General features: G+C 37.9%; 1 protein-coding gene across 3 annotated transcripts in view; it reads left to right on the top strand.

Moving 5' to 3' along the window:
* The window catches only part of LOC131064233 (rRNA (cytosine-C(5))-methyltransferase NOP2C), a 185,975-nt gene that overhangs the window by 67,973 nt on the left and 91,064 nt on the right, over positions 1-26,938 (top strand). For all 3 annotated transcript variants that reach the window (XM_057998335.2, XM_057998343.2, XM_057998333.2), the window contains one exon: positions 25,115-25,236. In XM_057998335.2, the coding sequence (XP_057854318.2) occupies positions 25,115-25,236 (122 nt within the window). The remainder of the gene's footprint in view (positions 1-25,114; positions 25,237-26,938) is intronic.

The raw sequence follows: 26,938 nt of genomic DNA, 5'->3' as shown, positions 1-26,938 counted from the left end.
ATACTACCGTCCTGAGAGACCTAGACTACATGACATGCCTTATAACACTACATGGAAGGATGGAAAACCGATAGAAAGGAACCACAGAGACAATCAACAAATTCCAGATCCTTTAAAAAGAGCAGTAAATTATACTCAAGACGATGACATGTGGTGCTATGCTTGCAATATGCCACACGCTTCCTCTTTGTGTGCAGTAGCAAAAGGGTTGCAAGAGGAGGAGGATAGCTATGAAAATCATGTGGATGATTCAACTATTAATATGATGACATTTAGTCAGGAAGGAAGGTCGGACTCTATAAATATTGATCAGTGCTCTGTTTTACCTGTGACCACCAGCAAAAATGAAAGTGTCAAACTCAGAGTCCCTACTGAAGAAGAGAAAAGAAAAATTACAGCTTATGCTGTTGCACAAGCAAAAAGGACTTATGATTTAAGAAACAGGATGGTGAATCCAGAACAAGGTAAACCTGCTAGTCTTTTCATGAAAGAAAACAATGAAGCACTTAAGCGAATGAATAAGGCAACTAAGACTAAGCAAGATGATAATCAGGGTCCTGATGTTCAAAAGAAAGAAACGGTAAAAACTCTTTCATCACAGCAATCTACCTCGTTTGATATCTCAGCTGCACTAACACAATTAAAAGTTTCTGTCCCACTAATGGAAATCATGAGGTTTCCTGAATATAGGGAAAAAACTTTGGAAATGATTTCAGGTGTCCAAGAAGGGAAGGTTAATGAACAGAAACGAGAAGTCCCAACAGGTGGCAGTAATGAACAAATGGCTCCAGTTATATACTTAGGGTCCACTATAACTAAAAATCCAACACAAGTGGACCCATTTTACCTCACTTTGGTGATAAACAACAAAAGGGTAAAAAATTGTATGATTGATTCAGGAGCAGCCATAAACGTCATGCCTGTTGGGGTGATGAAAGAATTAGGATTGGAAGTTGATACTACCTTTGGGAAATGCTATGCCATGGACAATAGATCAGTCCCAGTGGTTGGTATCATGAAGGATGTAGAGTTCAGATTAGCAGCCTGTCCAGAAGCATCATATAAGACAGATATCACGGTGGTAGATGTTCCACCAAACTATGGAATGTTGTTGTCTAGACAATGGTCGAATATGATTGGTGGATATGTGCAGCTGGATTTGTCTTATGCTACGATTCCAATAAATGGACAGGAAATAAAAATTGACAGGGAGCCTCGGTCCACATATATCATAGAAGACATGGAAGGAGCAGTGAACCAAGTATGTTTTTTACAAACTGATATGGACAACTTCCAGGTACAGTTGACAAAACCTAAATTTAAAGAGTGGATCCCCATTGAGTCATGTCTAACTGAAAATGATGGTCAGATATGGAAGATGTTCTTTGATGGGTCTTGTAGCAGAGAAGGGAGTGGGGCTGGAATCCTTTTTATTTCACCTACAGGAGAAACTTACAAATATTCTTTCAAGTTGTTATTTGAATGTACAAACAACATTGCTGAGTATGAAGCCCTACTCACTGGTCTTAACATAGCAGTCAAACATGGAATCAAGTTGATAAGTGTCTTTGGTGATTCAGAACTAATAGTTTCACAAGTAAAGCAGAGATATGCCTCGAAGCATTTAAGACTGAAACAATACAGGAATGCTGTATGGGATACCATGGAGCTCTTTGATGCTTTTCAGATAACCTGGATAGATAGATCAAAGAACATCATGGCAGATTTTCTAGCAAATATTGCACTAAAAGGTAATGATATAACGCTAACTGGGATATCTGAAGTGGAGATGAAAGTGAGACCATCTGTTCCTGACAACTTGTATAATTGGCAAGTGTTTCAAGATGATGCAGATCTGCTGAACTTCTTACAGTGTGCTTATCATTATCAGGCTCAAGCTATAAATTTTAATGACTTTGTGGAACAAACTGAAGGTAAGGAAACCTTATTTGGACATGAAATTATACAACTGAAGTCAAATAAATTACCAAGAGGCCTGGTAGCATTAGAGAGAACTTTTAATGCTCAAGATGTAATTGAGACCAAGGGGTCAGCTGTTAAAGAAAGTGATGTTGAACAAATCAATCTAGGAAATGAAGAAGCCCCCAAGAATGTTTTTATTGGGAAAAAATTGACTCCTACTATGAGGCAACAACTGGTAGTCTTGTTAAAAAGATATAGACATGTGTTTGCATGGTCTTATGAGGATCTCAAAGCTTACAGGGAAGATCTCTTTCAACATGAGATACCACTTAAGCCAGAAGCTAAACCATTTAGGCAAAAACAGAGACCAATTAATCCTACATTGCTACCAAAAATGAGAGAAGAAATTATAAAGATGAAAGATGCAGGAATAATAGAACCATGCAGATATTCCACTTGGGTTTCTAACTTGGTACCAGTCAGGAAGAAAAATGGGGATATTAGATTATGTGTAGATTTTAGGAATTTAAACATATCGTCTTTAAAAGATAACTATCCATTGCCAAACATGGATAATATGCTGCAGAAGGTAACAGGGTGTGAGTTGCTGTCCATGATGGATGGATTTTCGGGTTACAATCAGGTGAAAGTTAGAGAAACTGAAAAATATAAAACAGCCTTCACGACTCCATGGGGCACTTATGTCTATGCACGAATGCCATTTGGATTGACCAATGCTGGAGCTACTTTTCAAAGGGCAATGGATGTGGCTTTTGCAGAATTGATTGACATAATCATGGTAGTATACCAAGATGATCTGACTGCGTACTCGAAGAAAGCTGATGATCACTGTGAACACCTTGAGAAGATATTTAAAAGAGCCTTAGAATATGGAATTTCCTTGAACCCCAAGAAATGTCACTTTGGTGTTGAAGAGGGAAAACTACTTGGACACATAGTATCCAAGGAGGGGGTGAGAATTGACCCTGAAAGGGTAGCAGCTATTAATGAGGTTCCCATCCCCCGAACCATCAAAGCCATTCAGTCATTTTTGGGACAAATTAATTTTGTGAGAAGGTTCATTTTGAATTTCGCAGACATAGTGAAACCTATAGTAAGGATGTTGAAGAAAGAGGCAAAAATTGACTGGACTGAAGATGCAATTGATTCCTTTGTGGCTATTAAAAGAGCAATTTCTGAGGCACCAGTACTAATTTCCCCAGATTTTGGCAAACCATTTATGATATTTTCATTTGCCTCTTGTCATACTATAGCAGCAGTGTTGTTACAGAAAAATTCAGAGGGATATGAGCAGCCCATTGCATACTTTAGCAAGTCTTTAAGCCCTTCAGAAGTAAAATATGAGATAAATGAAAAACAGGCCTATGCTCTGGTCAAAGCAGTAAAACAATTCAGGCCATACCTAGTAGGGGCCGAAGTTATTGCTTATGTTCCCAACGCAGCAGTAAAAGATATCTTCAGACAAACTGAGGTCACGGGCAAAAGATGCAAATGGATCAATCAGATACAAGAATTTAACATTGAGCTTAAGATTTCACAGGTTATCAAAGGACAAGGATTGGCCAAACTCATGACAGGAACTGAAATTGAAGAGTCTGATGTGAATCAGGTTGGATGGGAAGAAGCTAATTTCAGTATTGAGAAAACATCATGGTACACTGATATCATGTATTACCTTAAGCACTTAAAGTGTCCAGATGCTATGACCGATAGTCAGAAGAGAGCTTTGAAGTTAAAATCAGCAAGGTATGTGATTGTAAATGGGGACTTATACTGGAAAAATAGAGATGGGATATTGCTATTGTGTCTGGATAACTACCAGGCAGGCAAGGTTCTTCATGAAATGCATGATGGGGTTTGTGGTGGCCATTTCTCAGCTAAGACTACAGCACATAAAATATTGAGAGCCGGATATTATTGGCCATGTGTCTTCAATGATTCCTATAGATATGTCAGAAAATGCGAAGCTTGTCAAAAATTCTCAAGCAAAACAAAGTATCAAGGATCACTCCCGTTGAGACCAATGTTGACTGAGGAACCATTCCAACAGTGGGGAATTGACTTTATAGGGGAGATATCAGAAAAATCCAGTGGAGGACACAGATGGATATTGGTTGCTACAGATTATTTTACCAAATGGGTGGAGGCAATACCTACCAAACAGGCCACTAGCAAGGTGGTGATAAATTTTTTAATGGAGAACATTATTACTAGGTTTGGTGTTCCTGCAAGAATCATCTCGGATAATGGCATGTCTTTTAGATCAGAGGAATTCAACAATTTCTGTGATGAATATGGCATTAAGATATCACATTCTTCTCCTTATCACCCCCAGGGGAATGGGCAAGCTGAATCAAGCAACAAGAACATCCTGAAGATCATTAAAAAGATGCTGGGGCAGAACAAAAAAGCATGGGACTCAAAATTGAATCTTGCATTATGGGCAGACAGGATAACTGTGAAAAGATCCATAGGAAAATCCCCATTTGAATTGGTTTATGGCAAAAGGGCCAGACTACCTTTGGATAATCTTCTACCTGTACATAGATTTATGATTCAAGAGGAAATAGATGTTGAAGATCCATCACAAGAAAGAATAATGCAGCTAGTAGAGCTTGATGAAGTCAGGGCAGAAGCTCAAAGGCAAAATATCAGGATTCAAAATCAAATGAAGAGGTTGTATGACAAGAGGACATCTCACAGGAAATTTTGTGTAGGAGACTGGGTTTTAATGTGGAATGCCAGGAGTCAAGACAAAGGCAAGCATGGTAAATTTGAAGCCTTATGGATCGGCCCATATGTGATCATAGACAAAGGGGGGGAGGATTCTTATTTGCTCCAAAACGCGACAGGGGAGGTCCAAGAATTGCCAGTACATGGGCAGTTCTTAAAGAACTTCTTCTCCTGAAGCACTCCGCATCACCTGTACAGTAGGGTAGGATCCGTTTCCATTGTAAATACCATCATATCTGCGAAACCAGAGATTCTGGATTCTTGAAGGCATAGTTCAGAATGCCTTCATCCTCAGTCAGAGCCGCTGTTGAACACTATTTTTTAAAAAAGAAAAAATATAATAAAAATGAAAAAATAATACTATATGTTTCCATAAGCATGAAGACTAATGGATATTTCGGCCAGTAAGCTGTGTCGAGCAGCTGCAGGAGAGGTTTCATCGAAAGAGCGTTTTCATCGACACAGGGCATATAAAGCGCTAGGCAAAGGTGTTTCGGCAAGAAGTTACCTTCGATGAACGCAAGAAACCGCTCATCGATACCCCATGTTTCATCGAAAAGGCAAAAGCAAAAGGCGAAAAGGCAAAAGGTGATTTCGAAGAAATATCGTTACCGAGGAAACTCAAGAGACATTCATCGAAATGCAAGTTTCATCGATGAACGTGGTGTCGAACAAAAGAAAAGCTGTTTCATCGATAAAAAGGATATCGATGAAAAAGGGGATATCGATGAACACTCATAAGCCTTCATCGAAGAAAGAAACTCATCGAAAGTATGGCATCGATGAAACTCGCGAGCAACTTGTCGAAAAGGGAGACTATCGATGAAAAAGTAATTTCGATGAGTCTTAAAAGCGGCTTCTCGACGTAAGTTTTTCACCGAAACAGTATTATCGAAGAAAATGAGCTTTCGATGGAAGATTCAAACACTCGGCCGAAGGCAAGGGTTTCATCGATAATTTGAAACGCGCGCACTTTGAGCGGACTGTACTTCCCGCGAAGGAATTAAAGGCCCAGTTGAAAAGTGTCACATCTGCAATTAAATTTAAAACACTTGAGTAGCCGTTACAGATGCAGAACATTAACTATACACAAGTTGCCCATTCAATTACAGTTAAGCTGAGTGAATTTTCGTAAGAATCAGATCGATGCTAAGAGATTGAAAGCTGTGAAGACCTTGCAGAGATTTGCAAACGATAACCAGAAGAGTTGAGCATTTTACCAAGTAAGTATTGTCTCTCTTATTTACTGTAACTATGGAACCTTCGTCTTCTTCTTCCAAAAGGAGTAGGAAAGGAAAAGAGTTAAACCCTGAAGAGAAGCCCATGAGACAAGATTATGGAAAAAAAGAACAACAGCCTGTAAGTCTTCGTGTACGAACTTCAATGGAATACAAATTTTGATCAATTGTTTCCCTGCATATGTGTTGTGGATTATTTCATTTTCTTTTGGCAATCGTCTGTGATATTATCTGATAAAGATAGGGTTATTCATATTCTTAAGATCAAATCTATGCTTTATGTTATAATGTGGTAACAAAAGTTTTGCTTGCGGATTGTAATTGTTCCCTGCAAAGCTTAATTGACTGGTCCCTTAAGGGTAGGGTTAAATTCACTCAATCAGCACATAATATAAGCATTCATTTGGTTTTGAAAGAAATAGTAACTGACAGGTTCATAAGGGATGAGTTAAAAAACTGTCTCACAGATTCGCAATATAAGTCCTGAAGAAAATCGTAATGACTCTGTAACCCATGCAATAAAGAAGGCACTGGCTTAAATCTCAAGTTATACTCATCGTTTATTTTCACAATTAGTTATTTTGACAGCTACAGGAGTAATTAAGAAACACAAAACGAAATAACAATCTTGAACTCGTCTGCAATATCTCCATTCAAGGAACTCATGCCATTTCAAGATCAGGGGATATCAGAATAGGATAACATATCTGCTATAAAAAGCACTGTTTATTGGAGACATTCAGTGAATAGGTATACCCGCCTAGGTCCTGCAGAGCCTAAAGAGAGAGAGTTAGTAACTAATAGGTTCACTCTATAAGTTGGCCAAGTCAATTGGAGGGTTTGATCATAGGAGTTGGCATTGCCTTAGAACCCATCCAATCTGTTGATTTGAGACCCAACAGAACCTACATACAAGAACCTTGGAGTTGCCTCGACTGATCCTTCAGCGAGATCTTCAGTAGTCGGGAAACTTTGCTCAAGAGAGGATAAGGTACCTTTAGGTATTTTATTCTGTGTTCGCATGTGCATGAAATACACATCAACAATAGCTCAATGGTTGATTTGATTTGCTGGAATCACAAGGGGGACTTACGTTTTACTTGAACTCTTGCTTGAATGCTGATGGAACGTGAAATTCACTTGACTTAAAAAAATGAGCAAAAGGATAAAGGGTTGAGAAAGCTAATATAATCCTAAGAATGTAGGAACTAATTGTTGATTAGGTGTGACCAAACCAAGCTTTGTTTCGTCATTAGGAACAACTACACAAAATTGGTGCAATCTCCTAAGGATAAATGAATGATTTTTATATTACCAATGCACATCAACCACACGAACAATGAGCACGACGTAATAGAAGTTAAGTTTTCACACAAGTTCAGCTGACTACACACTGCAATTTGCAATCAACAAATTACAAATAATTTGAACATTAGGTACACCATTCATCAACAATGATATCTTCCATTCATCTAACCAACATTAAAGAAAATGAGAAGTAGAGACCGTACAACATGTTGAATTAACATATAGAATTCACTATAACTTCAATGAAAACAACATGTCTCTTGCAACAAGATCTTGGCAACAATCTTTGCCTTCTCCTCCTATTCTAACTTCTACTTTAACTTCTAATTCCTAATTGTTGTCTATTCTTCCACTATTACTAACTACTCTCTATTATTCTACTATTAACCTTTACAAATGAGAGATTTGAGCCTTTTATAGATAGCTCTTTACAATGAATGGCTCAGATTGATTCACACTCGATGGCCAAGATTACAAGGTGGAAACCCTAATTAGGGCTTGTTACAACAAACTCCTTTTCGGCCAATGAAAAAATTACATTTAGTTTAACATGTGTCACACATTGAATGTGAACCAATAGAAAATGAGGTTAGGTATCTCGAACTTTGTGCCTCCATGGGTGGGTCAGGTGCATTGCATCTGGACATGTTGACATGGATCCTTTTGATTGGTCGGTGATGACAAGAATGCCACCTCAGTTTGCTTGTACTTGGTAGATCAACACAAAGTGTTTGAGCAATATCTCTTGATGCTCAACATTATCCAACTTTCTCAATGCGATTATGATGGGAAGCATCTTCATGGTCAAGTTAATCCTCTATCCTTGCTTGCCTATCTTGCCTTGATTGATTTGTCTTCGTGCTAGTTAACTTCTTGATGATGTTTGATCATGAATCCCCTTCACTTTGAAGTCCTTCACCTGAAGTACTAGTAATGATTCTTGGATTTGCGAAGGAAATTCAAGATTATAAACGTTTTCCTCTTCATAAGCAGGTCTTGATTCTGTCCTCCCTAGCTCCTTTATGATGTTGAGAGCTTCGTTCTTTGCCTTGAGCGATCCAATATGCTATACCTTGAGGTGTTGATCATTTGCAAATGTATTGCTGAGTTGTCTCACTAAATTCTTTGCTTATTATCTCATGCTGTTGAGCCTTTATATTTAATTCCTTCTTGTCATGATGTTGTCATTGCAAAGCCTTTCCATGATATGAAGTCACTCTCCTCTTTGAATCTTCTTCATGTTGCTGATATAGCATTCCTTGTATTATAATGTCTTAATTTCTTCATTGCCTTTCCTTGGCTCATGTGGTGAAATCCCTCCTTGAAGTGTTGTTCTGATCCTCCTACAATTAGACCTGCCCCTTTCATTTCTTCCTTACCTGCAAAGCAAACAAGAGGGCATCAAACACATATAACACATACTAATTTTACCTATCTTTCATCTCTATGTGGTCTGATTTTGATTTGCAGATTGGGTTATGTGATGTTTCAGGTCTGATTAAGGTCTGATCCTGATCTGATTCCTTATCCTTGCCGGGTGCAAATGAGTTCAGAGTTTGCACAAAGGATGGCGGAATGTTCTTGTTCATTGGCACAGCTTGGAGGAGGGCGCAGATTGGGTAGCTGATTGCACAACCTTGGAGCAGCTTTTAGCCCTTTGTTGGCACAACTTGGCAGCTTTTCATCATGCATTTGCACAACTCTCCATGCTTGGGCAGCATTTTGACCTTCATTTGCACAAAACCTTTGGGTGGCTTTTTTTTCATGATTGAATTGTACAAATTGTGGCGGGATTTTGAGGTTGGTTTGCACAAACCAGCGGCTTTACCTTGTCATTTGGACAACTCTTGGTTTGGTAGGGCAAATTTTTACCATTCATTTGCACAAATGGATTTTGCTAAGGTGGCATTTCATGGTTTGTTTGCACAGCTTGGCGCAAATGACATGTTTGTATGCAGAACTTAAGGAGCAGCTTTTTGGTATGCAATTGCACAACTCCATCTTGGTGTGGTGGCTTTTACCTTGTCATTTTCACAAGTGGATTTGCTAAGGCGGCATTTTGGGTTTCAATTGCACAACCTTGGTTGGCGGCATTTCATGATTCATTTGCACAACCTTTAGTTGGCAGCATTTTATCATTCATTTGCACAAGGTTGCAGCATTTTAGCCTTCAATTGCACAAATCTTTCTTGCTTCGGCGGCTTTCCAAGGGTCATTTGCACAACTTATCATGCTAGGGTGGCTTTTAGACCTCTATCTGTACAAAATTCTTTTCTGCTAAGGTGGTCTTTAGGGGTTCAATTGCACGACCTTGGGCGGCCTTTTGAGGTTGATTTGCACATGTAGTTGAATTTCACCTTGCCTTAGACAAATCGTTCATTGAGATGATCAACTTGATGTTTCCTTCCCTCAAACCATCTCTAGCAAGTTTGATTTGCACAAATTGCTCATGGTGAGCAAGTGCTCAAAGGTGGCATGTCTTAGGCAAAAATTTAACTTAGTTAAATTTTCATATCCACCCAAGTTCATCAATTTTGATCACCTACTAGCTTTATCCTTTGATCATCTTATGGTTTTTGTTTGTCTAGTAAGGATGCAATTCTACCTTTCAATTGCACAAACTTGGCTTGGTGAGCAAGTGAAGACCTAGACCATGACTTGAGCAAGAATCTTACTTAGTCAATTTTTTGATTTTGCATTCTCATTCATCAATATCACTTCCTTACTTGCCTTTGTGTATCATGGTGTTACCCTCCTCTTCTAGAAATTTGACCATTGGAAACCCTAGGAACTCAACTCTTTTCATGTTTTGCAAATGAGATCTTGATGACTTGATCACCTAAAACAACTTAATCATACAAGTCTCATTCTGATAGAACCAACCTCCTCACAAGCAAAGGTTAATGACTGAAAGACCGACATCTAACCAAGACAACTAACCTAAACAACTAAGCTAACAAGCAAAAAGTGGGGGTCCCCATTTGCAATGGGGCGATGTGTGAAAACATCACAACATAGTCCTCTAATCCATAAATAGGATCACGGATCAGGTTTTTTAATGTGCAATAGGTATATCATACCTGGTCCTCAACTATTCTCAAGAACTCAGACTGCCATTAGCCATAAGATCTTGAATCCTTGTAACCCCCAAGGAGCACCATTTTTGGGTAGAGCATCCTTGAGATAGTGCTAATGGTTTCCCATTAGGGGCAACGTTCCACCATATACAAACTTGCAAAGAGCACAATAAGGAGGAGATTTACTCAGTGCTTCCCCATTAACAATAAACTGTTTGACCTTAGTCCAAGCCTTCCAAAGAGAGGTAAAGACAATAGAGCCAAAGACTCTAACCTCAAACTGGCTATCGCTTATATAATTTTCCATTGACATAATATAGTCACTTTACTAAAATAACCAAGGTTCAACTTTAATTAATTAAATCCAAAAAATCTCCAGAAGCTCAAGACTAATTAAAATTTAATTGATTAATTATTTTTATGACCTTTTGAGATAATTAAAATTAGTCGACTTTTAATTTATTATTATTTATTGACATCGTAATTTTAATCATTTAATTATTCTCTAGGGTTAAATAAAAGGGGAGATTACATAGATATTGCATTTCCAAACAAATGTCCCACCACCTTGAATTTGTTGCATCACTTGTCCATGCCTCCACAAAGACAAACTTGGATCGGCTTTGAAGGTGGGTTGGGTAATGGACGTAGTGTAGGCTGCGATTGTACCAATGTACTCTTTGCAATAAGAAATTAAAAAACAAAATTGAGCAAAAAATTTCAAAACTTTCAATGTATATATTTAATTAATTCACCTTACTCATACCATGCCAAACTTAAATTAATAAATTATAAAATTAATAGTCTAATACATTAAATTACAACATTTTAAAAGTTATTAATTTAATAGCATCCTTGCCTTGTCAATTTTTTTTTCTAATAAATGAACGTGGCAAAGGGTATTGCTCTTGTTACAATGCTTGTATCATAGTTCGTGAATTTTCAGAATACATACTATGCATACTAACCACAAAAACATCAATAGTCCAAACATCAACTATAAGTCGTCACCACTTTCGCCAAAAAGGGCCCAAAAATGATAGGAAGGCCAAGCTCTTACGTAATCATCCCTAACGTAGATGCATCTCCACCTTCTGCACTAGCCTTCTCCCCATCCAATGACATTGTTAACCCAACATCACCCTTCAAACCGGCCTTTACTTGAGCTCTACAATAGTCTTCATTAAAGGTCGTACCAAAGATGAGAAAGGGCACTAAAGGATTGTTGTAGTGTTGGTAAATCCTTGGCTAGCATTTGCCATGAGTCTTGAAACCCCCTCCTTTGAATGCCATTTCCAGATAGCTAAGTGTCTCCCCTCTCCACTTTGGCTTCACACATTTCTCTAATATTTTCTCCGCCATATCCTGCTCCTCAAATGCCATGACCCATGTCATAAAAACCAAGACCACATCAGCATTGGTCCTATATTTGCAATCTAGAATTAAATACTCATCACCTAGAAGCATTTTTATGGCTTCTAGCACCATAGGAGATTGATGGTGAAAAATATTATGCATGTGCCCGTTCGAAATTGGCCCATAGAATGCCATCATCCTCGTCTTCACGTTCACATTGAAAGCCTCCATACCACTCACAAAGCTACTCAAACCTTGCACACAACATGAGAATAATTGCAATAAACACATCCTCGCCTAAATATAAAGACATTTTAATGTTGGCATGCATGCACTACCAACAAACTCTCCTCCGCTAGTCCTAAGCATTCTTATCAAATCCAAAAGTGCATATTACTTTGCCCATCATTAATGCCCACTTTGTTTTGCAACAGTTAATGAGTCTAGTTCATGCCAAATATCATTTACGGTCAGCCACTTCATTTTCTTCTCTATAGATATGTGAAATGTGAAACTGACACTCTAATAAATCCAGAATCGAGATTAAGAATTTGTTAAGTTTCCAGTTTGGAGTTTTTCATAATTTGATGGTATTGACTATTATTTGTGATTCTCCTTCCAAGTGAATTCTATTGCAACTCAATTCTCTACATGCCTTAAGAGCAATCCAAGCGGCTTGGAATTGAGCTTCATTATGAGTGTTGCATTTCAACTTCTCCGACTTTACTCTCAAAATATTGCCTAACCAATCTCTCACAACACAACTAGCACCCGAAAGTCCCCGATTACCTTGGGAAACCCCATAAAAAATTTGCTTCTACCCAACCTTCCTCTGAAGGCATCCACCTTGTCTCCCTTCTTTTGTTGACAGTTGGATTAACCAAGCAATCTCCATTAACTTTACCTTTCTCAAAGAACTTTTGGCCTAGGTCCATGGTTGCTTGCATGTTAAATATAATTTCTTTCTCCTTAGCTCATTTTGGAGGATATCATCCATTTTTTATGGAATTTTTTTGGATTTATTTGCTTCTTTATGAAAATACGTCTTATCCTTTTTGTGTTGGGTTGGAATTTGCTTCTTGGGGCAGAAAGCTCTATACTTCTCTCCTTCATATCTTTCTAAAGAGTTGATGGGTCAAAAGCTTTAACCCACCCTCTAAGTGGCTCAATTAGCCCTTCATTGAAAAGGACTGCAAGTCTTCTTTTTGAAATGTTTGGCAACATCACTGGGTTTGTTTGGAAGTCAGCTATGTAGGCATCCGTTGTCCCATACTGTCTCGACTATGCAGGCTCTCTAAACTACAGTTTAGGGTTCTTATCAAACCTCTCAACGAGCTTATTTGTGAATCCTTCGTAGGTGGTAATAAGGTTATGTCCTTTAGTCACCAAGCTATGATATTGCCATTTGTGGGATGCTCCATTGAAATGCAATGTTGCAAATTTGATTGCCTCTTCTTTCGGCATTGGTCTTAAGGACACAAAATTGTCCAACTTTTGGACCCAAGCTTGAGCAATACACTTATCACATCCATCAAAATATACAAGAGTCACCTTCCCTAGTGCTTGTTGGTAGTCTTTTTGGATAACATGACCTCTATCCTCTATTCTTTTACCACCTCTCTTCTTCTTTTGATTTATAAATCGACCCAAAGACAAAATGTCCCAAATTTCCAAAGGAAATGTCACATATTTTGCTTAAGATGCCCTTAGTTCATCCACCATCGGAATTTGGGCTTCTTGGGCAACTTGAACCTCTTTCGTACATGTGAATGTAGGTTGGAATGGTCTTGAAACCAAAGTATCCGGATGCCCCTCTACCCCTCCTTGGGCGCACGTATCCCCATATCCATATTGGATGTGGATATGATACAACATAGATACACATTGGATACCGTACCCACATGTACCCAAAAATCCTTGATTTTCCAATCGTATCGGATATTGTGTGATTTTTTTTTTTTTAAATTTGACGTAAATCTTCCTAAACTTAATTAAAAGAAACTTCAATCATTTGTTTTTTTGAGATAAACAAAACCTACACCATATGAGGAAGACAAGTAAAATGTTTTCTATTTTAGTGACCCATTTTTTTGTGTTATCATCCAAGGCAACTCTACTATTTTTTGCATATTATAAATCGTCAAATCAACTTATAATTATGTATGTAGCAATGGTATGTCTATATTGCTTTTAAAGTAATGAAAATCTCCTTTAATAAGTTAGAAAATTGTGTCAAATATGTGTATGTGTTTTTTTATGAATGTCGTATCCAACCGTATCCATATTGGGGGTCTTAAAAAATGGCTATATCCGTATCAGATACCGTATCCATATTTGTATCCGTATTCGTGTCCATGCAACTTTGCTTGAAACAGATCCAATTGCAACCCCACTCGTGTGACCATTATTGTTTTGTTAATCGTTGGTGTTTGAACAACTCTCCCAATTTTGAACTAGAGTTGTCTAAAGTCCATTTTGACTCATCATAGCAAGTAACTATGAGATCATGTTGAGCATGACATCAAACTTTCTTTCTGCTTTTGTATTCGGATTGTTTGGAGGGACCATACCCTTGTTTTTCTTTGACATGTTTCCTTATGAAACTTCAATACCCTTTGTTGGATTTTGATGGGCTGCTAGGACACTTGAAAAAGTGTCTTCAATTGGGATTTGTGGTAATTGATAAAGTTGTCTTCTTTGCTCTCTATTATAATAACTTAGTTCGCTATCACTCGTAAAGAACAAGTTGTAACTTCTTGACAAGATTAGAAGCACAAGTTGGTAAGATCTCTAGCTCTAAGACTACTGTAGTAACAACCCTAGATTTTTTTTTGAAATCACATCAATTGAAAGTGAGATTATAGTGCAATATTTTTTTCACTTTCTAGTCACTTAATTCTTGTGATAGGCAAGGTGAGAGCATACGGTGAAAGGATTTACGTATCATATTAAATTGCAGCTACTAAAAGTAAAGTACTAAGTGACAAGCCAGATGATACCACTTATTTAGAGGAGTGAATACAAAATACTGAAAATGAAAACAAGCTTCTTCAACTTTATTAGCAAGAAACAAGGGGCACGTACACTTATTTAGTGGGAAAACTCATTACAAAAAAACCTAAGTTACTGGGTCTGTGCGTTTAGGCGCGGAATCAGAGTTGGGTCCAATACCGATTTTGGTATGAGCTAGGTTCGTTTGGGGGTTTGTACAAGGTCCGGCTTGGGCGCCATGTCTGGCAAGTGCGCTGTTTGTTGATTATGACTATCCGTGTGGATGATGACTATGCTAAATTTTGACAAAATTCACAACGCCCTTCAAAAGATGGATAGGGATTTGTCGACTCGTATTCCAAATGTGGAGGGACAACTTATATTTAGATTTTGATTTTTTCAAGTTTTGGTTTTTTAGTTTGTAGTTTTTAAATAAAATTTAATAGCTTAACATTTTATTTTTTAAACATTTATGATTTTGTTTTTATTTAATATATGAAAATTATATTTTTAATTATACTATATTTATTATTTATATATAAATAATATTTTAATTAAAATTTTAAACATATTTAGTTGTAATTTTTTTGAATTTACTATAATATATTGATGTTTAATATAATATTTTTAATTTTTATGGATTTATAACTTATTTTGAACACATATTTTATATATGTGTGTGTGTGCATGTGCGGATGTATGCATAACCGTACCCAAGGGAAAAAAATGTGGTACTGTTGTGACCATTTCACACATCGCCCCATTAAAATGGGGACCCCCTCTTTTTGCTTTTGTTTTGCCTGTTCTTCTCTCTGCTCTTAGGGTTTTGATTAAGTGAGTGAGTTGTCTAGACTAGGGTTAAGCCTTAGGGGTTTCTATTGGATATTTTCAAGCCGAGTCTAGTCAAGTTTTTGAAGGTTATTGAGCATCCTCCCGAGGGTTGCAAATTTTGAAATAGGATGAGCCTGACAGGAAGGTCAGGTATGTCTCAGGATAGGTCCAGTCAGGGGTTTTGAGGGCAAATTCAAATTTTGTCTAAGTATTAGCATTTTAATGATGGAATTGTGCATTTTTTTTGTCTGGGTAATTTTTGGCCAAATTTTTGATGGCTTGATAACTGATTCCTGGCCTTAGAAATGACCTAATTATGCCTTGTGAAGTGACTGAAGACCTAAATTTTGGATATTTTGGCTTATAGAGGTAAAATCGCTCCTGTCCCTCTCCCAGGGACCAAGGCGAAATTGATATTTTGCGCATCTTGGTTACTGACTTGTTTTAATGTTTTTGTGCAGGGTCGCCAGGGGATATGATCGGACGTGAATTAAAGATTTTGAAGATTTTGAAGACTCAGAAATGACAAGTTTTAAGGTTTAGGGTGAATTCGCTCCTGTCCTTCACTGAAGGACCAAGGCGAAATGGCTTGTTTTGATCATTTTTGGTCTTGGTTGATCGAACTGAAGCATCAAGGATGCAAGGAAAGATGAAGCGAGCATAATGGAGTATCCAGACTTAGTCGTTAGCAATGAAAGGTTGAACTTTTGGCCTAGAAAGATAAAGGCGCTCCTGTCCCTCACTGAAGGACCGGAGCTTGAATTCCAAATTTGCATTATCCTTGCAAGATTTAAGTGATTTCGCGATTTGAGGAGGACAAGGGAAGTATGTTTTGCTCGTTGAATATAACTTGAATAGGCCACAATGGAGAAAATCGACCCAAGTTGCAATAGGCGCTCCTGTCCCTCTCCAAGGGACCAGAGCGATTTTTCAAAGGAAGCTCCTGTCCCTCTCCAAGGGACCAGAGCGATTTTCTCACAAGGCAAATTTTGGGCAAAGGTAAAGCAAGTTTCAAGTTTGACATGAATGAAGGAAGGCATAATCGATCCATTGAAGATAATTTTGAAAGTTTGCAAAACATAAGTGAGCTCATGATGGCCAAGGCGCTCCTGTCCCTCACCCAGGGACCAGGGCGAAAAACACATTATCATGTCTTCCCCTCTAAATTTAGACGAATCCAGGCCAAGGCACAAGATGACGATGATATTTAAAGTGCTACAAGGAAGGACGAAGTTGCAAAGACCACAAGACTTGATGAAAATGGCTAAGGCGCTCCTGTCCCTCACCAAGGGACCAGAGCGAAATCTTCAAGTATGCCTAATTTTAGAATGCCACTTTCGTTTCAAAGACTCAAGATGGAAGGCGGAGTGATATTCTACGTTTAGAAAGTGATTTAAAGATGACACGATCAAGGGTTTGTACCAAGAACTAAAAGGCGCTCTTGTCCTTCACTCAAGGACCAAGGCGATTTTCATAAAAACAACCATTCCCTTCCAAAACCACGTCAAGGCAAGGATATGCAAAGTCAAAAATGTCTTTCGAAGGACGATGAACAAGGAATTGACTCCAAGAATCGACAATCTTGGGCTCAAATGTAAAAATCGCTCCTGTCCTTCACTGGAGGACCAAGGCGAAAATCTTAAGAGGAACTCATTTTGTCTTAAGAAAGCAAGATGAACATGCATAGAATGAACAAAGAAGATCATTGATTGCCCTGCAACATGAATTGGCGATTGGAAAAGACAAGGACCAAGGACAAAAGGTAAGATCGCTCCTGTCCCTCACCAAGGGACTAGGGCGAAAATGTTTTAAGGTGCACTCCTTCCAAAGATGGAATAAATCAAACTCAAGATTCCAAACGAAAATGCCATTTTGGACGTCCAAGATAAGACTTTGAACGTAAAAAGCAAGAAATACAAGGCCAAAATACTAAGGCGCTCCTGTCCCTCTCCTAGGGACCAGAGCGAGGTTCTTAACAAAGTGATATTCTTCCCATGCTTAGGCGCCAATATTTTTTCAAATTGCATTAAAATGCCAAATTCGCTAAAAAAACTTAAAATATTTTAATTAAGTTGGCATTTAATAAGAGCGCATGGGCATTTAATAATTAATTTAGGCCTTTAAAAAATCGAAATTTTAATTGTGAAGGCATTTAAAATTATTTATTATTAAATTAAATTTAAAAATGGAGCGCTTGGGAATATTATTTTAATATTTTTTTTGCAAAGTCGGCCTCTTATTTAATTTTTATTTATTTTGGCCTATTTTCCAAGTCGGCCTATGGGCAATTGCAATAGTGAGCGCCTATATAAGAGAGGTATTTTGAAGCATTTTAATCCATCATTCAATCATTTATTCAAATGCGATTTGGAGAAGCAATAGAGGTGCGAAATCTGGTCCAAGGAAGAGTGCGAAATCTGGTCTAAGAAGGAGTGCGAACTTTGTTGGAGGTTGGAGGTTGAGCGAGTTTTCCTCAAGGCGTTGAAGACCAAAAGGTGGTGAAGTTGACAAAGGAGGTGCATTTTGCTAGAGGACTTCGATCTTCATTTTGCCTAGCGAATTTCTTAATTTTGCATCATTTTTTAGAGTTAGTTCTCAAGAAGAGGTATGGCGAGATCTCCCTTGTTCAAATTTTGAAATTTTGAATTTCCAATTGCATAGTTATATTTAGGAAATGATAATTCAAAGATTTATCATGAAGTTTCCTAAATTTAAAACTTAAATCCAGTCTATATTTCTACGTTGCAAAGTATATTGCTCATTATGAAATGTTGTGTAGGTGTCAAGATGGCGACCCCGAAGACATGAGCATCCACTAGTCGTCCAGCTCTCATGAAGGAAGATCAAAGGAATGAAGAATTGGAGACCAAGATCGTGTCAAAATGGAGCAACATTGGAGATACCAACTTGGGAAACTTCAATGTGAAGAAGTTTCGAGAGGTCCCTTACATTGGAAAGCCATCACCTGTCGCAAGGAGAGTAATTGAAAGTGGCATTATCAAGGCGGCCGACTTCCCTCCAGCAGTCCAATGTCCTGAGCTGATGATCGAGTGTGCCCGCCATTATGACCCGCAATCAAGATCAATCGTGTCCAAGGAAGGAAACACTTTGGCTTACCTTTCAGAGGAGGCTATCAGTGAAGCTCTCCATCTGCCAGAACATAAAGATATGATTTACAAAAGCTTGGAAGGAGCTAGATCCATGTACGAAGATGATCCAGACACCTGCTTAAGCATCATCAATAAGAATTGGTTACTCAAAAGTCGTCCTCGCCTGAGCAAGATTCCAAACACACCACATAGGATCGACTTCCAGGAAGAATACAGAGATTTGATAACCTTACTCAATCGAGTTACAAGGGCTCCTCAAGCCTTCTATTTTGAAAAGTGGATGTTCTACTTCATCCAAGTGATAGTTCAAGGAAAAGGAACAATTCATTGGGCTAGAATTATTAGCCATTGCTTGGACGTGCAGTTGAGAAGACTGAAGGCTACCAAGTCCTTCCACATGAGTTCATACATCATATATGCCTTGATCAGGAGTTTTGAATATGCAGGACTACCTCACAGAGGAGTGATCGGAAGAGGACCGGGGGAAGTCAGAGTTTGTGAATGTTATGTTCATTTGCATCATCCACCTGGAAGTAACTACAAGTTAGTTAATGATACCTTCACGATGAACATCACCAGGACATTGCAATGTGGGATTCACAATCGGATATCTCAAGATGCACAGGAGCTTGTAAAGAGGTATAGTGCTTGGTTTATCCAATTCCAGAAGTTTACATATATTAGAGTTCATGGGTGTCCTTCACCTCCATATATATTGCCAAGATATCCGACAAACAGAATAGTGTTACTGGAGGTGACTAGGCAGTTGGCGGCTTATGCAAAGGCATTTAGACATAGGCATGGAAATGGAATTCCGGTGCCTATCATACTAGGGAATTCAGTTGAGGTATGTCCTAATGCTCTAGCCATGGATGATGCAGAGAAGGAATTGGCCTTATATTCATTTTCATTCTTTGCCTTGAGAGAGAATTTTGATCCTTATGGATATGTAGAAGAAACAGTTGGTAGAAAGTACAAGCACGAATTTCAGATAGAGGACTTTTTGATGAATCTCTCAAGTGATTTAGAGGTGAAAAGAAAGATACATTCCAGATTACCTTTAGATCTCATCAGGAAATGCAAAATTTACAGAGTGGCTGATCAAGCCCAGGACAGTGGCAGACATCTCCAATCATCTTATGACCGAGAGGACAAAACAGTGAAGATAGATTGGAATGAACCTGAGATTACAGACTTGAGAACTTTGATGGCTCCGATTTTGTCTTGTACTCGCAGATGGGTGGATATACAACATCAAAAGTTGAGAGAACAGAACACATCGATGACTTTTACTTTGGAGGAAAGGCCAGGGGAAGGAGGAGCAAGCACAAGCGAAGGCAATCCTCATCCTAGGAGCACAAATGAAGACAATCCTCACCCTAGATGCATAACTGAAGGCAATCCTCATCCTAGAAGCGCGAAGAGGAAAGAAAGACCCGAGAAAAGGGAACCCTCCAAGAAGAAGCAAGAGGCCCATCGAGGTCACTCATCTAGCACATCTTCCCAACATGAAAAAAGGACAAGTCAAGGACAAGAGAAGAGGGTACTTGAAGTTGAGGAATCTATGGAATCAATGGTTCAGAATGATAAGCATGAAGAAAGGCAAGCACCTCAACGTTCATCAAGTCAATCTCCCCAAGTCAATGAGCTACATGAAGACAAGAATGATGATGAAGTGACATCTCCTCTCCGAGAAGAGGGATCCGTGCCTAAAGAAATACAAGTTAGAGAGACAAGGTCTGCCATTCCAGACTGGTTAAAGGAGAGGCTAACGAGGGTGATTGTGATCGAAGATGAAGATAATGTAATTGATTTAGAGAGCCTTGTTGGAAATTCTCAGGAAGTGACAGAGAGAAGGAAGGCTACCAAGATGTCCAAGATGATCAGAGATGAGACAGGATCGAGGAAGTTGCAGATAGCCACACCAGCAGTGGACAAATATGAAGGTGAAATCCTTGCAGAAGAGTATGATGTAGAAACATTTGAGCTAGGTCCACTCACAGCCGAGCAGACACTAGATGAGGCCACTGATTCATTCGAGGCACATAAAGACAAGCTTAGAGAAGAAATGGAAAAGAATAGAAAGCTTGAGCGAGAGGTCGGTGCTTGGAGAGGCTACTTTAGCCATCTCAATCAGCCTTTGGGACGTCAGGATCCAGTAGTATCTCCTGTGCAAGCACTTCCCCTTGAATCAGTTGGTGAGGCAGAAAGAGTTAAGAGCTTGGTTCAGCTTATGAGCTCTTGGATTGACAAATCCCATACCGTTGCCATTGAGTTCGCAACAAGAATGATGCAGACCACCCATCGAGCTATCCAGGTCCTTGAGATCATTCACAACCTAATGATAACAGTAGCCGCCTTTACCCACACTAGAGATGTTATCATTCCTGTTCTGCAAGTAATCAGGCAAACACCAAGGAAGATCTTAGCACAAGAAAAGATAATGGATGGAGGAGCTCATAATTTACTTCAGTGGTCAACTCTACTTCAGATGAAGGAAGTTCTTTTCGAAGACATTAGTACCAAATGCAATCAAGTTGAGGAGGTCATTCATCCAATTCAGGACAAGGTGTTTGAGGTGTTATGTTCTATTCTTGGCAGGAGGATTGAAGATGAGACAGATGTGAATCTTCAAGAGCTGGAGGAGAAGGTCAAGGTCATCTTTTGCAAAGATGAGAATGTTATCACCGATGAGCAAAGAGATCAAATGTTCGCCACTATGCTCCTGATTGAGAAAATCAAAGAACTCGAGCCTGGATGGGACGTAGCTCTTCTCAAGGCTTTCGATCAAGTCATCCACTTGGAGGAACGAATGAGGAATCTTCCAGAGATTCCTATTGCTGAGATTGAAGGAATTGTGTCCAGATTCACTGCATATGCTAAGAAGGAGCATTGGAAAGGGAACAAGGTTCTAGAAGAGAGGTTGTTATAGATGATGTGGCACCTTAATTATCATTGGTCTATGTTTGCTAGATTTTTGTGCCAATTAAATATTTGGCTATGCATTTAATATTGTTCAATAAAAGGGGAACTTTTTGTAATAAACCCTAATTAGGGTTTAGGTGTCAAAATCTCAGCCGTTGATCTTCTTTTGATTTGGGCCGTTCATTGTAATTGAGGATGCTATATATACCCTCATTCATTTTCATTTTGTAATTAGAAATAAGAGAGAGATAGAGAATAGCAGTTAGAGGATTAGAGCTTTCGAGAAGAATGTTATTTTGTAGCAAGATTGAGCATTGAAGAAAGAATTTCAAGCAATTGTTGTCTATGTTGACTTTGAGATCAATAAAATATTGAAGTTATGGTGTTTTATTGCAATTCTCGTGGTTATCTTCATGGTTGTTTACTTTCTTGAATCATTCTCAGTCGAAGTAGTGTTTAAATTTGAAGGACTAAGTGTTGAGCTTGATCTTTGGTGAGATTCATATTCCAAACCACTAGCTTCTTACTGATTGTAAGGACGCCTTGTGTGGTCAACTGGAGATATTTGGATTACTTAAACCTTCAGTCATCATTGAACTATTGATATGTACCTTCATGGTAGTGTCTATGATTCTTGGTGATTTGAAAATCAATAATCACCTTAGAAGATCGCATCAATCTCAGTAGAGTTGTAATTCCTTGGCAATACTGAAATTGGTCGGATCTTACCAAGTCTAGCCTACATTGAGTCATTCTTAGGATTAGATTAGGATTCATCTCTTGCAAACCCTACCTTTTGATCTTTTTGAGAACTTGTTAGTTTTAGGAAACTCTGTTCTTGAACGGAAACGTAAGGCCCCTTGATGAAACAGCATTCACAACGACCACTGGTGCTTATCCACATGTAGAGACCCTACATTACAGAACCTTGGAGTCACCCTGATTGATCCTTCTTCGCGACATCTTCAGCAATCAGAGGCTTTATTCAAGAGAGGATAAGGTATCTTTAGGTATTTTATTCTGTGTTAGGCAGTGTACAAAATACACGTCAACAGGTACCCATATCCGTATCGGTACCCTTGTTGGAATTGGTAACTTAGAAAACAACCACTTATTCAATGGGGTAAGTACATTAGCAATAAGCGAGATTAAACCTATATGTGATACTACCATCCTATGTTTACAAAATAAAATGCATAGAAATATTAGCTCTTTGAAAGTATGACCATCTGAAGTATTACAAGGTTAGTTCTTATGCATAATAAACACTAAATAGCTGTGATATAAGTGCTAGTACAAAAGCAATCTGTTGAAACACCCCACAATAGTGCCAAATAACATCAACCCACCAGCTCAACTATGATATATTGGTAAGGTACCTAATAAGGATGGAGTAGAATGTCGGTAAAGGTCTGGAAATTCTCTGACAACATGCCACGACAGTCTGGGCAGCAAGGAAAACTCCTGGAAACCTTAACCAACTACAAGCCAACAATTAACATTAGCTGATATTCCTTCACCAAACGGCTCTAAACTTAATCAAAACAAACAAAAAGAGGAGGATATCAATCTGGAAATTAAAATCAAACATGGTGCAGGTCTGGTAGGTGTTGGTACAGGAGGTACAACCCTCAATGATGTCATCAAAATTCACTCCACATCCATTTCTCAACCTCACAAAGACTTGAAAGCTTCAAACATGATCATGGCACCACTAAATAAGTATTTTTTAAACACTTCAAACCCAATGCTTCACCTTGGGAAGCTCGCACACCAGCTAGCAAAAGTACAACCTATACCTGAGTTGTATGGCTAGTAGTTACAAGTCTTCCAACACTCTTTAGGGTGTATGACTAGCAAAAAACAACAATTGCGAATAATTGATAAATAGCATTAAAATCACCCTTTATGCTTGCAATAAGATGGTACGGCTAGGCATGAGGGTTTAGCAATGATATGGCCAACCATATCCTCCAAATTTGCCCCAAAATAACAAACTTTTGGAAATATTTTGCAAATCATCACTAAAATGTTACAACTCAAAATACATCAAAAAGCTCCATCACTAAAATGTTAGAACTCAAAATACATTAAAAATCTCCATCTCTACTAACCAAAATCATGAACTTCAATCTATCGCACAATGGTGATCTTTGTTTGAAACCACATTGGCTAGCTAGGGTTTTTTTTTGTCTCTGATGCCAACAACTCCAAGAGGGTTTTTGTCCTCAAGAAGCTTTGGAAGAACTTGGGTTCGCTCAACCAGCAAAAAGAAATAACATTATCCAGTCTAACCTCACAAATGAGACTACCTCCTCCTTTTTTAGCTTTTTGGAGGGAAATAACTAATTTTTAATTATAATAGTTTCTTTTTTTCCTCACAAATATGTTTTTGAAAAATATTAGAACTTTTTCATGTGGAAAGGACCTTTTTCCCTAGGAAAGGAAAGGAAAAGAACTTTTATAGTCCACGATGCCAACAATCTGTATATGGGCCACATATGGGTTTGAGCAATATGGGACTACCTCGTACTCCTTGTGGGAGGCACCTAACTATGCTACAAACAAGGCATACATACCTTACCCCTTGTGGGATTTGAACCTGTGACCTCTCCTTCAAGAGTGCAAGTTCTCCATCCACTTTTGAAGCTCATTTATCACCTTTTTAAAGAATTATTAGACTTAAGTTTTCACTTTTTAACATTAGATAATTTAAGTGAATAATTAAATAATATTAGCAAGTTGTTGAAAGCATTGAAACAACATAGAAATCAAACTCTAATCACACCAACATGACATTGAAGACTTGGGACAAAGATCAAAGGCACCATGGTGATTTACTTAAAATAAATTGCTTGTCAAAGAAGTTTGGAGAGCTCACAAAAAGTCAAAAATCAATTCTGAAAGTGTCATGAGGATCCACATCACCCACTGAGCTCATTGCCATGAATAACAACCCTGTGGTACTGAACTTGTGCTCTCAAAGAATTTTGGAGTTCCCCTTTACTTACCAGTTAACCTACAGTAAATTTGAAAATTAGGTTAATTGTCCTACTGATTATGCTCGAGAAGGGGACATTACAATCAGTTGCTGTATGATAGATGGATAGCATCAAACATAACCAAAGAATTATTATTTTTCCACCTTTAAGTATATCCCAAGAATTTCGAATACTCATTAAAATTGGTATTAGCACACTAATATCCATTACATTGGCTATTACTCATACATGAAATACAAAATTTTACAATGTACTTTTTGTCATGTCAGCATTAATTAGTCATAAAGTAAGCATTTGTTCTGCATACTTCTGATCTCTTTTGTTGCAAATTATATGGCTATGTATCGATATATTATATTCTTGAGGAAAATTTAGTGAACTTGAAACCAGCATATCTAAGTTCCATATGTTTCTCCTTGTGAGTGTAGCCTTTCATGTAATATTTTCTTGTGGCAACATGTCAATTACCTTGAAGAAAATATGATTTTCTACAAGCATTTTGATTACTTATCTTTTTAGACTTTATAGGGTGAAGTTCAAAATAGATATTATATGTTTAAGCATACAATTAATCGGCTACTTGCATCATATTTTCTTAGATGCAAAGCCAGGTGAGAAAATATTGGATATGTGCGCTGCTCCTGGTGGAAAAACAACTGCAATTGCAATGCTTATGGAGGATAAAGGAGAACTTATTGCAATTGATCGTTCACACAATAAGGTCAGTAGTTAAGTTTTTTAGTTCGAAATGGTATTTTTTTAGTGGATCTATGGTTGCTTTTATCTGCATGAAGATGGTTCATGCGTCTTTTTAACTTGTATAGTGTATTTAGCAGTGATCAAATTGGGATACTGAAATAGTTATTCTTGTGTTGATACACATTTATCTCCTCCTTTTATGAGATTGTTCATGTGCATGGTTAATTTTTGTTGGAGGGAGCACTTAGGCATGAGAAAATTGCCCCTCTACATCAATTTATGGTAGAGAGCTTGGTGTATGAATATTGGATAACATCTTAGTTCAGCTTTTTCAGCATTCTTTGATTCAGTTTTCAAAATATTTTACCTAATGGGACATGGGAACTGTACATATTAATTAGTTTTTCTCCTTGTAATATGATCTATTTCCCTGTAATCTTATGAACTAAAATCAAGGTAGGGATCCGATTTTTATTTTCATAGGGAACAGGGGCTTTGGACTATAGACTCCCTTATGAAGCATCTAACTTGTCATTATGATCCTCAGTTTAGAAACTTAGATGAAGCATTTGATTAGTTTTGGACTTGGCAGACATTTTGAAAACACTTTGAAACTTCTAGTCATGATGGCATGCCAAATGTTCAAACTTGAATGTTTTGTGCTTGCAACTTTATGCATGAAAGATGACTTCCTTACTCTATTGAACTTGTCTTAGGCTGCCAAGATGAAGCAAAAAAAAAAAAAGGTGGAGGGCTACAATGAATGTGCATTGGAGGAACTTCTTGTAACATTCATCACTAAAAGGTGTGTTGCGAAGTTCACAAAAAAGTGCATGAGGAACTTTTCATGACATTTGACATGTCACTAAAAAGTGTGCTAGATGACCTTTTCATGACATTCATCACTAAAAAATGTGCCTAGAGGAACTTTTCATGATATTCATCACTAAAAAAGTCATTGGAGGAACTTTTCATGACATTTGTCACTAAACTTGTGCTTAAAGGAACTTTTCATGACATTCATCACTAAAAAGTGCACCAAAGGAACTTTTCATGACATTTTTCACTAAAAAGTGCATTAGGAGGAATTTTTCATGACATGTCATTAAAATGTGTGTCAATAACAACACATTTTTCACTAAAAAGTGCATTAGGAGGATTTTTTTATGACATGTCATTAAAATGTGTGTCAATACCAACACAACCTTTTATGAAGATTTAGCAGAATATTGTTCTAGTGAAGTCACCCAAAAAGTGTGCATACCTTTCAATACTTTTTAAACAGAAAATTCTTAAAGTTTGCCTAATTTGTTTTTTTGAAACCCCTTCATGGCTGGGCAGAGGTTTGACAAAGTAATGCCAATTTAAAAGAGTGCTCAGACATTACATTAGTGGTGATTTTCCCTTGATACTAATCGCTAATATTTCTTCCATTTTTTATGTTTGCATCAGACACATACTATTGGGTTCAAGCCACCAAAATTGGCACTGCAATTTTGGTCTTAATTTCTTCTTCTGATTTTATGATTGAAAAAATGTCAGACATCTGCCTGCTTCCTTTTCGTACATGCTGATCTGTTATTTCTCCCCCAATCTATCCTGGAACATCATCATTGTTTAGTTTTTATTGAGCTTGTAGTCATCATTTAACCCTGTAAACTAATAGGGCAAGACTTTGAAATATGAACATTTGAATGGATGGAAAGATGGGGTTTTAACTTGAA

Source organism: Cryptomeria japonica, chromosome 1 (assembly GCF_030272615.1).
Source record: "Cryptomeria japonica chromosome 1, Sugi_1.0, whole genome shotgun sequence".
NCBI classification, from domain to species: Eukaryota; Viridiplantae; Streptophyta; class Pinopsida; order Cupressales; family Cupressaceae; genus Cryptomeria; species Cryptomeria japonica.
This window is presented reverse-complemented; position numbering and strand designations above follow the sequence as displayed.